The sequence below is a fragment of the Lactuca virosa genome, chromosome 5 (genome assembly GCF_052849685.1).
Source record: "Lactuca virosa cultivar CGN04683 chromosome 5, Lactuca_virosa_CGN04683_v6, whole genome shotgun sequence".
NCBI lineage: Eukaryota > Viridiplantae > Streptophyta > Magnoliopsida > Asterales > Asteraceae > Lactuca > Lactuca virosa.
Window position 1 is genome coordinate 311,985,219 of NC_136430.1, and position 13,406 is coordinate 311,998,624.

General features: G+C 36.0%; 2 protein-coding genes across 4 annotated transcripts; both read left to right on the forward strand.

Annotated features, from left to right (window-relative positions):
• The first annotated feature begins 927 nt into the window (after positions 1–927).
• On the forward strand, positions 928–5,126 carry LOC145115116 (phosphatidylinositol 4-phosphate 5-kinase 8-like). 3 transcript variants are annotated; one of them, XM_079051291.1, is made up of 9 exons: positions 928–1,302; positions 2,122–3,150; positions 3,282–3,449; positions 3,537–3,702; positions 3,784–3,894; positions 3,966–4,153; positions 4,225–4,382; positions 4,439–4,622; positions 4,718–5,126. In XM_079051291.1, the coding sequence occupies exons 2-9, from the start codon at positions 2,123–2,125 to the stop codon at positions 4,995–4,997; spliced, it is 2,283 nt and encodes a 760-aa protein (XP_078907417.1). In that variant the 5' UTR covers positions 928–1,302; position 2,122; the 3' UTR covers positions 4,998–5,126. The 3 variants fall into 3 exon arrangements, with proteins under 3 accessions (XP_078907417.1, XP_078907416.1, XP_078907418.1); XM_079051290.1 differs by lacking the exon at positions 928–1,302 and having other exon boundaries at positions 2,111–3,150; XM_079051292.1 differs by lacking the exon at positions 928–1,302 and having other exon boundaries at positions 2,111–3,150; positions 4,457–4,622.
• Positions 5,127–9,441: 4,315 nt separating this feature from the next.
• LOC145113075 (uncharacterized) lies at positions 9,442–10,536 on the forward strand. The gene has a single exon (XM_079049173.1). The coding sequence runs from the start codon at positions 9,442–9,444 to the stop codon at positions 10,534–10,536; it is 1,095 nt and encodes a 364-aa protein (XP_078905299.1).
• Positions 10,537–13,406: the final 2,870 nt, after the last annotated feature.

Here is a 13,406-nt window from a genome sequence, read left to right on the forward strand (position 1 = left end):
AAAAAGAATTGTTATATTGTAAATACTATAATCACAATAACAATTCCAATAATATGTAGACTACAACTACTTTTGAAAAATTTAAACCCACCGAACACGTTTAAATTTTATTAAGCATTTTTAAATAACATTAATTTTTTATGCATTTATTTATATTATAAGTAGTTATTCCTTCTCTTTTAAACCTTCAATAAAGTTATATTCAAGGTTTTGAAAACCGGACCGGAGACCGAACCGGTCGTCTTACTGGTTCGATGGTTGAACCGGTCGAACCGGACGGTCCGGTCCGGTTTTCAAAACATGGGTTATATTATTCGGTTATTCCTAAGTTGAAATACATCAAATGAATGATTTTAAAAATAATATTTTGATTTTTTATGTCATAGTCGATAGTTAAAGTATGTGGATAGTTAATTGAACCGAATTTCGATCATCAAAAATATACTATAGGCCAGATTTTTCCCATAGCCTTTTGATCATCATGGAATCGAATAGCTAAAAGCATGGGCTAGAATTTTAATAAAATAATTTATTCTTCCTTTTGCCTAAAAACATTGTTTTTAAGATTTCACATATAACCTATTTTTTTATTCAATTTTTCAATATTTCAAACATGTCTTTATTCAATATATATAATACCACCTGATTAAAAAATTGGTGGTAATTTTATTATGAAGCAATAATTGACTTCTCATGGGTGATGTTTGCCTGACTTTCTAAATAATTAATTTATTTAATTTATAATTAAAAATTAATCAAAGTTAAATTATAGTATTAATAGAGATTAGGAAACAAACAAAGAAAATAAAATCGTACTATATTTGATTTGTTTTATAATTTAATATTAAAGATGCGATTTGTTTGTTATAAAAAACTAAATTACTGAATCTAAAAACAACTCATCTTATGCTTTGCGTCGGCATTCAGTCAGACCAACGACAAAACAGCAGGAAGCGTCATATCTCCGTTCTCCACCCGATCATTTCTCATCCAACGTTCATCAACCTTTTGACTACCTTTTGCATGCTTGCCACGTATTCAAATGATGTGATTCCCCCAGAAAAAAAACACACACTATTCCCTTCCCCCCTTTCTTACCTGAAATTCGCTGATATGGAAATCCGGCTTTTCACCTCCTCCACACCCAAAACTTCTCTATATGGTCTCTGATTCGCGACTTTCAAACTTCAATTCGAAGATCCTTACTTGCTTCACCACTGGATCTTGCTGTTTGTTTCCGATTTTTTTAGGGTTGATGCAAAACCTATCAGGGATTTGATTCAATTCGATTCAGTTCATCAGGTGAGTTCTTCGGTGCATTTTTTTTTTTGTGAATTTGAATCTCCATTGAGTTTTACATCAATTGGATTTTATTTGTTCTTGTTCGTAAACGTTTTGCTGATTCGTTAGTCTAAAATCTGTAAAACGCACACATGATTGACGGTTTAAGCGGAATAATTTTGAGGAACGTCATCGGAGATTAATTAGGATGTTAAAATTTCGCACCTGGATTTTTAGATCATTAATTAGGATGTTATAATTTCTGATTTAGATTGGGTCTTGAGGATGAATGTAAAATGAGTATAGTTTTTTAGTTGGAATCCGATGTTAATTGAACTACCTGGCTTGAAGTCTTCAGGTAGTATGGGAGGCCATCTTACGGTCAAAGTCAATTGCTTAGATATATTCAATAGCAATCACAATGTTCAATGCATATAAATGGAAAGTGGTTTGATTTCCCTAGTTATTTAGAATAATATTTTAAACACGAATGGATAGAGATCACTCAGATTTTTTCAATTATATATTCTTTTTGTATCTAGTAGTTAATCACTCCAGGATATAATACAATATCTATTTGTTTCATTCAAAGTTCAAACACTGCTTCTTATGGTCAGTCGATTCTTACAATGTCTGCTTTTACTATTCAAACACTATCTTCCCTGTTGTAAGTTGAGCTCTTTAGATCTGAATCAAAACATATATTTCTTTTATATTTCTATAAATCTTCATTATTATAACCATCTCATGACCTGATATTAACCTGGACATCTTCTAACCATATGATATAGGCTTGACATGTTTTAACCATGACTGGTGTGTACTCCTGATGGTTTTCAGGATGAGTCAGGAGATAAAGTTACATGGAGATGTTTACTTTGGCAATGTCAAGGGTAAACTCCCCCATGGCATGGGTAGCTACACATGGTCAGATGGCACAGTTTATGATGGTAATTGGGAAGATGGAAAGATGTGTGGTAGAGGTCGAATCTCATGGTCATCTGGAACAAGTTATGAGGGTGATTTTTCTGGTGGATATCTCCATGGTTTTGGCACATTAACAACTCCTGATGGATCTGTATACAAAGGTTCATGGAGATTGAACATTCAAAATGGTGTTGGAAGAAAGGAGTATAGTAATTCCGATGTTTATGATGGTTGTTGGAAAGATGGAGTTCATGAAGGAAGTGGAAAGTACGCTTGGGGGAATGGAAACACGTATATAGGGAACTGGAAATCTGGTAAAATGTTTGGTAGAGGGGTAATGAAATGGATAAATGGTGACCTTTTTGATGGATCTTGGTTAAATGGGTATAGACATGGGTCAGGTGTTTATAGGTTTTCAGATGGTAGTTATTATTTTGGGACATGGACAAAAGGGCTGAAAGATGGTCAAGGCACATTTTATCCTGCAGGAAGTAAATGCTCATCTTTTAGAAAGAAAGCTCATTCTCAACGATTCAGGGATCCAGAACGTAATGTTACTCGAACTTATTCTGAAAAAATTACTTTTAGTGGTTTTTTTAGAGATTCGGGTCGTATAACAAGCAGGAGAATCCCGCCAGATGACGATTATGCCCTTGGGGATTCCACTAGAGAGTTTTCTACTTCTGAGAGAACAGAAATGTTTTCTCGTATCTCAGATGAAGGTGAAAGTGAAGTAGATGATGATAGTACTGTGGCATGGGAAAGGGAGTACATGCAAGGTGTTTTAATGAAGGAACGTGTTAAGAATCATTCAGGGGCGTTATCGTCTAAAAGCAAGCAAAGTAAACGTATCACAAATGAATCGAAACAGAAGTCATGTGTGGATATTTTTGAAGGTCATAAAAGCTACTGTTTGATGCTTAATCTTCAACTAGGTATCAGGTAAATAAATCATACTTGAACATCTCAACTTTTCCTTTTTTTCTTTCTCAAAAACTAATTGTGGTTTTTATCTATTAATTGTTTTTATTACCCCAACACAACTCATGTGTTGTATCATTTGAAGTTCACAGGTACACAGTTGGCAAGATTACACCAGTTCCTATGCGTGAAGTGAGGTCTTCAGACTTTGGGGAACGTGCTAGAATAAGGATGTATTTCCCTAGAAAAGGCTCACAATTTACACCTCCACACTATTCTGTTGACTTTCATTGGAAAGACTACTGTCCCATGGTCTTCAGGTATCTGTTTGTATGCAAATACAGAGCAAAAATGTAAAGGGTAGATTTGTAATTTTGTGGTAGATTGTGATGGGTGTTTCTCTTCAGGAATTTGAGAGAGATGTTTAAGTTAGACGCTGCAGAGTATATGATGTCAATCTGTGGGGATGATGGATTGAGAGAGCTTTCTTCTCCAGGGAAAAGTGGCAGCTTATTTTATCTCTCTCATGATGACAGATTTGTAATCAAGACTCTAAGAAGATCTGAGCTCAAGGTTTTATATTATTATTATTAAAATATAATCTAATTATTACGTTAAAGTTGCACAGAATTGAATATGATATTATTTGTGTAGGTTCTGTTGAAGATGCTTCCTAGCTATTATGATCATGTTAAAAAGTATGACAACACTTTGATCACCAAGTTTTTTGGGCTCCATGAGATAACACTAAGAGGTGGCAAGAAGGTATATTTTGTTTTTCCAATTCATGTGTAATTTAGTTTTCTTGTGATTAATGAATTTGAATTTAATTTTAGGTGCGATTCATAGTGATGGGAAATATGTTTAAAACAGAATTACGGATACACAGGAGGTATGATCTGAAGGGTTCTTATCAAGGAAGATTTACATGTAAGGATCATATAGACGAGGGCACCACATTAAAAGACCTTGATCTTGCATATGAATTTCATATGGACAAGACATTGCGTGAGGCCCTTTTCGAGTAAGTCTATTATATTATTATATATTAAGTTGAAATAAATTATGATTTTAAACAAGTATGTTATTTTGCAGGCAAATCCAGCTAGACTGTTCGTTTTTAGAATCTCAGCAGATTATTGATTATAGTCTTCTACTTGGATTGCATTTTAGAGCTCCTGAGCATTTGAAGGCTCTGTTGGAAGCACCAGATGCAGAGCATGGGTCTTCTTCATCTCTTGAATTTGATGATGGTAAATGTCAATTGTCTGTTCCTATTATCTTATTTTGATTAAAACTGAAAATTTAGAAATGATTTTTAATTTAGGTCCAAAATCGGGTGAGCTGTCAATCCCTCCAACAGGTCTTCTCCTAGTGACACATGAACCCAGTTCAGTGAACACTGCACCAGGTCCTCACATAAGAGGAAACACCTTAAGAGCATTTTCTGTAGGTGACAAAGAAGTCGATCTCCTTCTTCCAGGAACTGGAAGGTATTTATAATATTTACATATAATCAAATTTCAATGGGATTTCTCTCTTTTGTTTATTTAAATTCATAATTAATAATTAATTATTATATATTCAGATTACGAGTGCAATTAGGGGTAAACATGCCAGCTCAGGCAAACCGGAAAGTTTCACAAGAGGTTTCTGGTTCAACAGAGGTGGAGCTTTTTGAGGTATATGATGTTGTTCTATATCTTGGAATAATTGATATTCTACAAGATTATAACATGAGAAAGAAAATAGAGCAAGCCTGTAAATCCGTTCGATATGATCCCATTTCAATATCTGTTGCTGATCCCAAATTTTACTCTAAGCGTTTCATCAATTTTCTTCACAAGGTTTTTCCTGTTGATCCCTGAAACCCCATCAAGATTCTTTTATTATACCTATACCCCCCAAGTATATAGTTTTTCCTTTTAATTAACATTATCTTTTTTCTTGTAACTTTTATGTATCATAATCATATCATATTCTCCTATTTTTTGCAATTTTTTGTGTTTTATTATTATGTAATAAACTAATTCAAGCCTATCTTGTTTCAATGCTACGCGGAAAAAATTAACTTTATAAAGTCTTGTTGCCAGTAAAGGGTATTTATGGTCTTCCTTTTCTGTAAAAGTGATCAATCATCTTCTGGACAGCTACCTCCATTTTTTTACCTTTGAAAATTGAGGTGTCATCATTGTATCATAATTAAAAACTGCAACACATCAAATACTTTGAAGAGATCGTTAATAATACCACCATTTATTTAATATTTTGACAGTTGATTTTCATTAAAAACATGATTATAAGTTAAGGAAGTTCTCTAAGCATTTATGTATCTACGTACAACAGATTTTAAACAGAAGAATAAAAACTCTTGTGTTATGTTGAAGTATGTGATGGATGCAAACGCAAGACTTTTTATAGAAATATGTTGCTTCAATTAATACTGCACAAATGTTTTTTTAGAATCAATACTACTTATAAAAGTAGGACAATGTACATAAAACCTAGTATGTAATTGAGTTTTTAGCTAAACACTGCCAGTTTAAAAAAATATTTACTAATTGATGGTTGTTTCAAATTTATTTACAAAAAAAAAAAAAAGATCTTAACTATTTTAAATTAAAAAATAGTAAAATAAATAGACCTCACTTGAGTCTCCCTCACACCGGTTCTTTTGTCTTCTTTCTCCTTGCATATCTTCTCCATTGGAGCCATTTATGGAACTACGACAATTCAAGAATATTAGCACCATGGTTCTTGATTGTTCGTCCTGTTCTTCAGATGTACTGTCACATGTCATTCAAAGAAGAAACTGCATGAATTGATACAAATCAGATCATTTGAGCATATGTTGCGAAATAGTGAATCGCTCCATGGAAATATTATGCCATTCATTAACGACTTTGATAGACTTTTAAGTGTCGAATCGAAACATAGCTTGCTATTACTTTCGATTCAAAAGAAAAGGGGATGGAGCTAAGACATATGTCAAATAACGTGCATTAAGAAAGATTTCTTCCTTGTCATACTCGTTCAAACTCTTGTGGACTTCTATTAAACAAAGCACATACAAAGCCACAAATTGAAATAGTCTGTTTCTTGTAAAGATCAAGTCATCCACATATAAACTTACCATAAGAAAACTTCATCTTGGTTTCTGTTTGTAGAAAAGTGTATGCGCTTGGCTGCTTTTGACGAAGCCTTCATCTAGAAATTATTCCTTAATTTTTTTGTACATGGCTCTCGGGGGCTGCTTTAGACTGTATAAACCCTTTTGTAGTTTCTAGACTTTATCTTCATCACCTTTTCGAATGTATCCTTCTGGTTGCTCCACGTATATTGTTTCTTTCAAGATTTAAAGCAAGAATGCACTCTTGACGTCTATTTGAAAGACTATCCAGTTGTTTTGTGCGATAAGTGCTCTAGTAACATCTGAAATATGTCTCATCTTGCTATAGGTGCAAACACTTCTTCATAATTGATGTCATACTTTTATAAGTAAACTCTCACAACTAGTCTCACTGTGTATTTGTCAACCTCTCCCTTTTCATTTAGCTTAGTTTTATAAACTCATTTAACTCTAATCTTTCTCATTCAAGCAGGTTTTTTTGGAACCGGCAAATGATATTAAAAATAAAAGCCAAGCCTAGCAAGGAACTAGATACGTACAAAACAATTACAAAATGCAAATTTTTTGAATCATCTTAAATACAAGAAAACGGAAAAATACTGCAATCTATCCATTTGAATGGACAATTCAATCTCCTGTATTTGATCCACGTGAACACCGTTGATTTGATACTGTCTGCCACCTTCGTTGGATTGGTGATACGGTGTTTGTACAATTTTCATTTCGGGCCTTCCATATACACCATAATGATCCGTAACAGATACTCGTTCGTATTTTCCTTCTCAAACTGCAGTTCCCACATCTGGTAACATAATCAATTGAGTTCCCCATAGAGTCCAGTTTAAGAAATGGCAACTGACACCACCTGAATACCCACTCCCAAACAGTGGTTGCGAATGGACCTTTTAACAAAATATGGTCCTTTTCTTCTTCATCTATCAAACAATAATTGCACAAGTTGGAACCAATGTTAACACCCCGCTTTGATAACGCAACAGCCAAGGGTAGTCAATTAAGATTTTCGGAATTCACCTCTTGATCAACGACGCAGCTTTCCGGCTCAGCTCTTCTTCTCCGGTGGGAGCAAACGCCGACAGGGCTTGGGCTAGGTCCCTTCTTCTGATTGGGTTTTTGTTGGGGTGATCCTGGTTTTTTCGACTCTGGGGAGATTTACGTAATCTGGTGAAGCTATTTCCAAAATTGATTGATCCAATGGTCTCTAATCAGTCATGTTCCTCGTCTGGTGAGGGTTGGAAGAAGAACAACGTTCAAAAGACCTCTAATGAAAGAATCCATGCAATATCCAGGTCTGAGTCACATTCGTTTTATATTACAAATTTCCCATATTATATTATTCATTCCGATATATAGCGTATATGTTCTCAGTTTGGAAAAGTTTGTGATGTATTTATCTCCAAAAAGTTGTCACGTATGGGGAAACGTTTCGGTTTTGTTAGATTTTCGGGCAATGTTAACGTTGATCATATGATTAAGAATCTTTGTGAAGTGTGGTTCGGGTATCACAAGCTGTTTGCTTCTGTCCCTCGTATTCATAAGAAAGAACCTAATTTCCATAGGGAACCACCTAAGGTGGAGAAGAAACGGGAGAATTTTTCTGTTTCATATGCAAATGTAGTAAGAGGTGGTCATAGTGAGAAATCTATATCTGACAAAGAAGAATTAGCCATTGTTCTTGAATTTGGGAATTTTGTTATTGACAACAAAAAATTAGCGTGTTTAGCTAAGGCCCGTGACTTTAGTACTCTTCCTAAATTGGGTGTGTTGTGCCATGATGAAGGTTTTGATAAGTTTATTATTCGATATGTGGGTGGCTTGTGGGTGATGTTTGAATTTAAATTCAAAGAAGCATGTAAAAAACTTTTGTCCTGTGATGCGGTTAATCATTGGATCACTGAAAAAAGAAAATGGGACAAAAACTTTGTGCCATCTGATCGTATTGTGTGGGTTGATGTTGAAGGTCTTCCCCTACGTGCTTGGAGTAAGAATTCTTTTAGACATATTTTGGCCAAATGGGGTTCAATTGCTCATCTTGATGATAACATTGGAGAAGACGTGTACAAATCACGTGTATGTATTATCACCTCGTTTCTTGGTATAATTTCTGAAGTGATTAAAGTTAGTATTGATGGTGAAATATTCCCCATTCGTATCAAAGAAGCTCCCGGTTGGAATCCTACATTCGTGTGTGAGTTCAACAATATTGATAATGATAGTGTTGATGCTATTTACCGATTTGAACAAGAACAAGATGGTAGCAATGATTCATTAATTGATAAGGAAAATTTCTCACTTGATCCTTTTGGTATTTATGATGTAATGAAAAAAATGGATAATGAAGAGGAATTAAAAAAACCAACCAAGCTGCAAAAGAGTTCACCCCAGGGGCTATTTTGGAATTCTGATACAATAAATGAAAACTCAAACTTATAGGGGCCACCTCCTGTTGCTGGTCCTGGTCCAGCTCATGCTGATCACCAGACTCCCGATAAATACGACCCAACACAACCCTATTCACAGGCTGAAGCCTTGCCGACAACAGCTCAAGCTGATGCTGTTAAAATTGCAACAACAGCTCCTGTTGCTGTAAAAAATGCGACAACAGCTCCTGCTGCTGTTCCGGATGCTACCTCGACAGCTTCAACTCCTATTCTCTCTTCTCACCTTCGAAAAAAAAATCTGAAGTTAATCAGAATTCAGGGGGTATGCATGATGTTCTTATTGAAAACTTTCCTTCTAAGGACCGGGTTCATAGTAAACCGGTGGGTTTTTTCTGTAGGTTTTGGACGAGTCTCGGGTATTAATTGTTTTAAAGATGATCTCTCTCATCCCCTGGGTTTCTCGAATCAGCGGTTTTCTTTTTCGGGGAACAATCAAAGTATTTCAGATGGCATTGATAAAAATAATTCATTTTTAAATGAATTACAAAAAACTATTGCAATGGGAGAATCGTTGGGGTATAATATGGACGGTTGCATGGATCGTGTTACAGAGATTTTAAAAGGGAACGTTAAGAGGCAAGTTCCAAAATGAATTGTTTATCAATAAATATTCAAGGGGCGGGCTCCTTAGATAAGAGGAGTTGGATAAAAAAATTGTGTAATCGTCATAAAGTTAACTTTTTAGCAATTCAAGAAACTAAGTTAGAGAACATTGACTTAGTTATGGCTAGATCTTTTTGGGGTAATTCTTCTTTTATGCACGTTTTTTCTCCTTCTCGTGGAGCTTTTGGGGGTATTCTTGCTATTTGGGATGTGGATTTGATTTCTCAAAATCGAGTTTGCGTTCACGATGGCTTTGTTGTTATTGAGGCGGTTTGGGTTCGTTCGGGTCTCCAAGTGAATTTTATTGTTGTCTATGCTCCTCAAGGGTTAAATAATAAAAGACTTCTTTGGAATGATATTTATAATATTATCTCCAATTCTTCGGGGGAATGTATTGTTATGTGTGACTTCAATGAAGTTAGAAATGAGTCTGAAAGATTGGGATCGAATTTCAATACGTCTTCTGCGAGAGTTTTTAATGATTTTATTAATTCTGTTGATCTTGTGGATGTTTCTTTGGGTGGACCTAGATTCACTTGGAGCGATAAATGGGGTTCCAAATTCAGCAAGCTTGATAGATTTTTGGTCACAGAGGGTTTTTTGGATTCTTTTCCTCATCTTTCAGTTATTGTATTGGAAAAGAATATTCCTGATCACCGTTCTATTCTTCTGTTGGAGCATCGGATGGATTATGGTCCGACACCTTTTCGTTTATTTCATTCTTGGTTTGATATGGAGGGGTTTGATAATATTGTTCGGGAGGCTTGGGCTACCTCGTTGGTGGGGATGGAGTTGACTAACCCTTGGATCATTTTTAAGAAAAAACTTCAGTTTCTTAAATCTAAACTCAAGGAGTGGAACTCTAAACACCGGGACATGGTGGGTAGTAAAAGGAAGAATTTGCAAGAGTTATTAGAGTCTATTGATATTAGGCTCATGGAGGATGAAGGGTCTGCTAACTTGAGAGAGCAAAGAGTTTCTTTATTGAAGGAGTTGTCGGATCTTGATCATCTAGTTCAAGTCGATCTTGCTCAAAAGGCTAAAGTTCAGTGGGGAATTGAAGGGGATGAGAACTCTAGATTTTTCCATGGTATGCTTAATCGTAAAAGGAGACAAATAGCTATTCGTGGTTTGATAATCCGGTACAGGTTAAAGAGGGGTTTCATGATTATTTTCAATCTTTATTTCAGAAGAGTTCTTCGTGGAGACCTGTAACAGATGGTGCTCTTTTTAGTACCTTATCCCAATTCCAGGTTGATTATTTGCAGTCTCCTTTTTCCTATGAGGAGATAAAAAGGGCAGTTTGGGATTTGGCTCTACTAAAGCCCTTGGTCCTGATGGTTTTACTTTCGGGTTTTTAAAGAGATATTGGGATCTTGTTGCAACCGATGTTGAGGCGTTTGTTCACCATTTCTTCCATCATTCAGTAAGGAGTGTAATGCCTCTTTTTTCACTATTATACCAAAAGTCAGAGATCCGAAGACTCCAAAAGATTTTAGACCAATTAGTCTTATTGGTTGCCAATACAAAATTATTGGTAAACTTCTAGCTAATCGTCTAGTGGAGGTTATTCATAGTGTTGTTAGCCTTGAGAAATCTACTTTTATCAAAGGCAGACAGATCATGGATGGTCCTTTTCTTCTGAATGAATTGGTTGCTTGGAGCAAGTCTTCCAAAAATCCTATGATGCTTCTTAAGGTGGATTTTGAGAAGGCTTATGACTCCTTATCTTGGGATTACTTATTGGAAATTATGTCCATTATGGGATTTGGGTCTACGTGGTGTCGGTGGATTAAGGAGCTTTTGTCGACTGCTAGGGCTTCTGTGTTGATTAATGGTTCCCCGACTGACGAATTCTAAATTCACTGTGGGTTGAGACAGGGTGATCCGCTATCCCCTTTTCTTTTTATTTTGGCTATGGAGGGTTTTCATGTTGCTTTGATGAGGGATCGAGCTGGGAATGCTCTCAGAGGGGTTTCTATTTCAGGAATTGAGATTTCTCATCTCCTTTATGCTGATGATGTTATGTTGGTCATTCCTTGGGATCCTGAGAATGCAAATTGTCTTCTTCGTATTCTTAGGTGTTTTTATTTGGCTTCAGGGCTTAAAATCAATTTACTTAAAAGTAAATTGATTGGTGTGGGAATTTCTTATTCACAAGTTCTTGCGGTGGCTTATAGGATTGGTTGTGCAGCTTCTACGCTCCCCTTTTCTCATCTCGATATCCCGGTGGGTCAGCCTATGACTCGAACGTACTCTTGGGTTTCTATGATTGATAGATTTTGTTCTAAGCGTTCAAATTGGAAGGCTAAGTGTCTTTCGTTTGGAGGTCGCCTTACTTTGGTGAATTCTGTCTTGGGCTCGTTAGGGAGTTACTTAATGTCTGTCTTTCTTGCTCCGCTTTCGGTTTTGAAGGATCTTGAAGGAATGAGGGCAAGATTTTTTTGGGGTGCAGACAGGGATGAACATCGTATGCATTGGGTTAGATGGGACAGAGTTTTAGCCTCCAGGGATGAAGGAGTATTGGGGATAGGTAGTCTTTTCTCTTTTAATAGGGCTATGATATTTCGGTGGTGGTGGAGGTTTTATCACTGCCCTGATCTTCTGTGGGTTAGAGTGATAAAATCTATATATGGTTTGGATGGTGCATGTAGGAATTTGAGATATCCTATTATTGGCCAAGGACCTTGGAGTGGGGTTGTTCGTATGTTCTCCCAGTTACGCCAGAAAGATATTGATCTTCAATCTCTTTGCCCCATTAGAGTTGGAGATGGTACTCGCACTTCTTTTTGGCGTGATGTTTGGAGGGGTGAAATGCCTTTGTCTGCCTATTTCCCTAGAATTTATGCGCTGGATTTGCATAGACATGTTTTTATTTATGATAGGTTGTCCATGGGATTGGGGGTTAATACCCTTAGACGTAGCCCTAGAGGTGGAACGAATAACTTTATTTTTCTTGTGCAAGATTTCCAACTCAGGCCGGTTCCATATAGACTGGGTTGGGTTAATGATTTGTCAGATACTTTTTCTATTTCTTCGGCTCAGAAATTTTTGGATGGTTTTATGCTTAGTAACGGAGGTATTTCTACTCGTTGGAATAATTGGGTTCCAATTAAGATTAATATTCTTATTTGGAGGATTAGATTGTCTAGTATCCCTACTAGAGAGCGATTATCATATAGGGGTATCCTGGTGGATTCTATTCTTTGTCCTTTTTGTTCTTCTAGAGTGGAGACTGTTGACCATATTTTTGTAGAGTGCTCTAATTTGATTGCTTTATGGTCCCGTATTGCAAGTTGGTGGGGTATTAATTGTCCTTCTCAGTTGACTGTGGGCTCTCTTATTAATTGGTCTGCTATAACCTCCTGGCGAATCGGTCAGCGCAAAGCTTTTGATGCAGTGATCTTGACTACCTTTTGGTGCATTTGGAATTTCAGGAATGATTTGATTTTTAGAACGGATACGCCAAAGAAATCTATGATTTTTGATGATGTTGTTCATAAATCTTATGTTTGAATTTCTAGTAGGTGTAGTAAAGTCAAGTTTAGTTGGTCCTCTTGGCTTCATAATCCTATTTCAACTACTATTTTGATGTAATTCTTTTTCTAGCGTCTTGCTAGCCTTAATAATATTCTGCTGTTCCAAAAAAAAAGGGTAGTCAATTAAGATTTTCTCTCCACACAAAGTATAATACTTTGATAGATATATCATTATTCCAGTCGATTAGCACATCCCCATATAAAAATGATGGTTTATCAATTAGTCTCCTGAGTACATCAACTTCGAAAATACCATCCTTTGCTATAGCACAAGTCCATGTATCTGGTCTAGAATTTAGGGAGAATGATCCAATCATTGAGGCTAACACATCTATCTCCCCATTTAAATCAGACGACACCAGTTGTGTACTCCATGCCCATGAAATCCCACCAGATTGTATTCGATTAGAAACAAAACATCTCTTTAATCTCTCCAGTTTATATAAATTAGGGAACTGGAATTTGAGAGGGCGATCTCCGATCCATGAGTCTAACCAAAACAACGTCTTTCCATCATTGTTTGTTATCTTTTTTACTACATCAGAC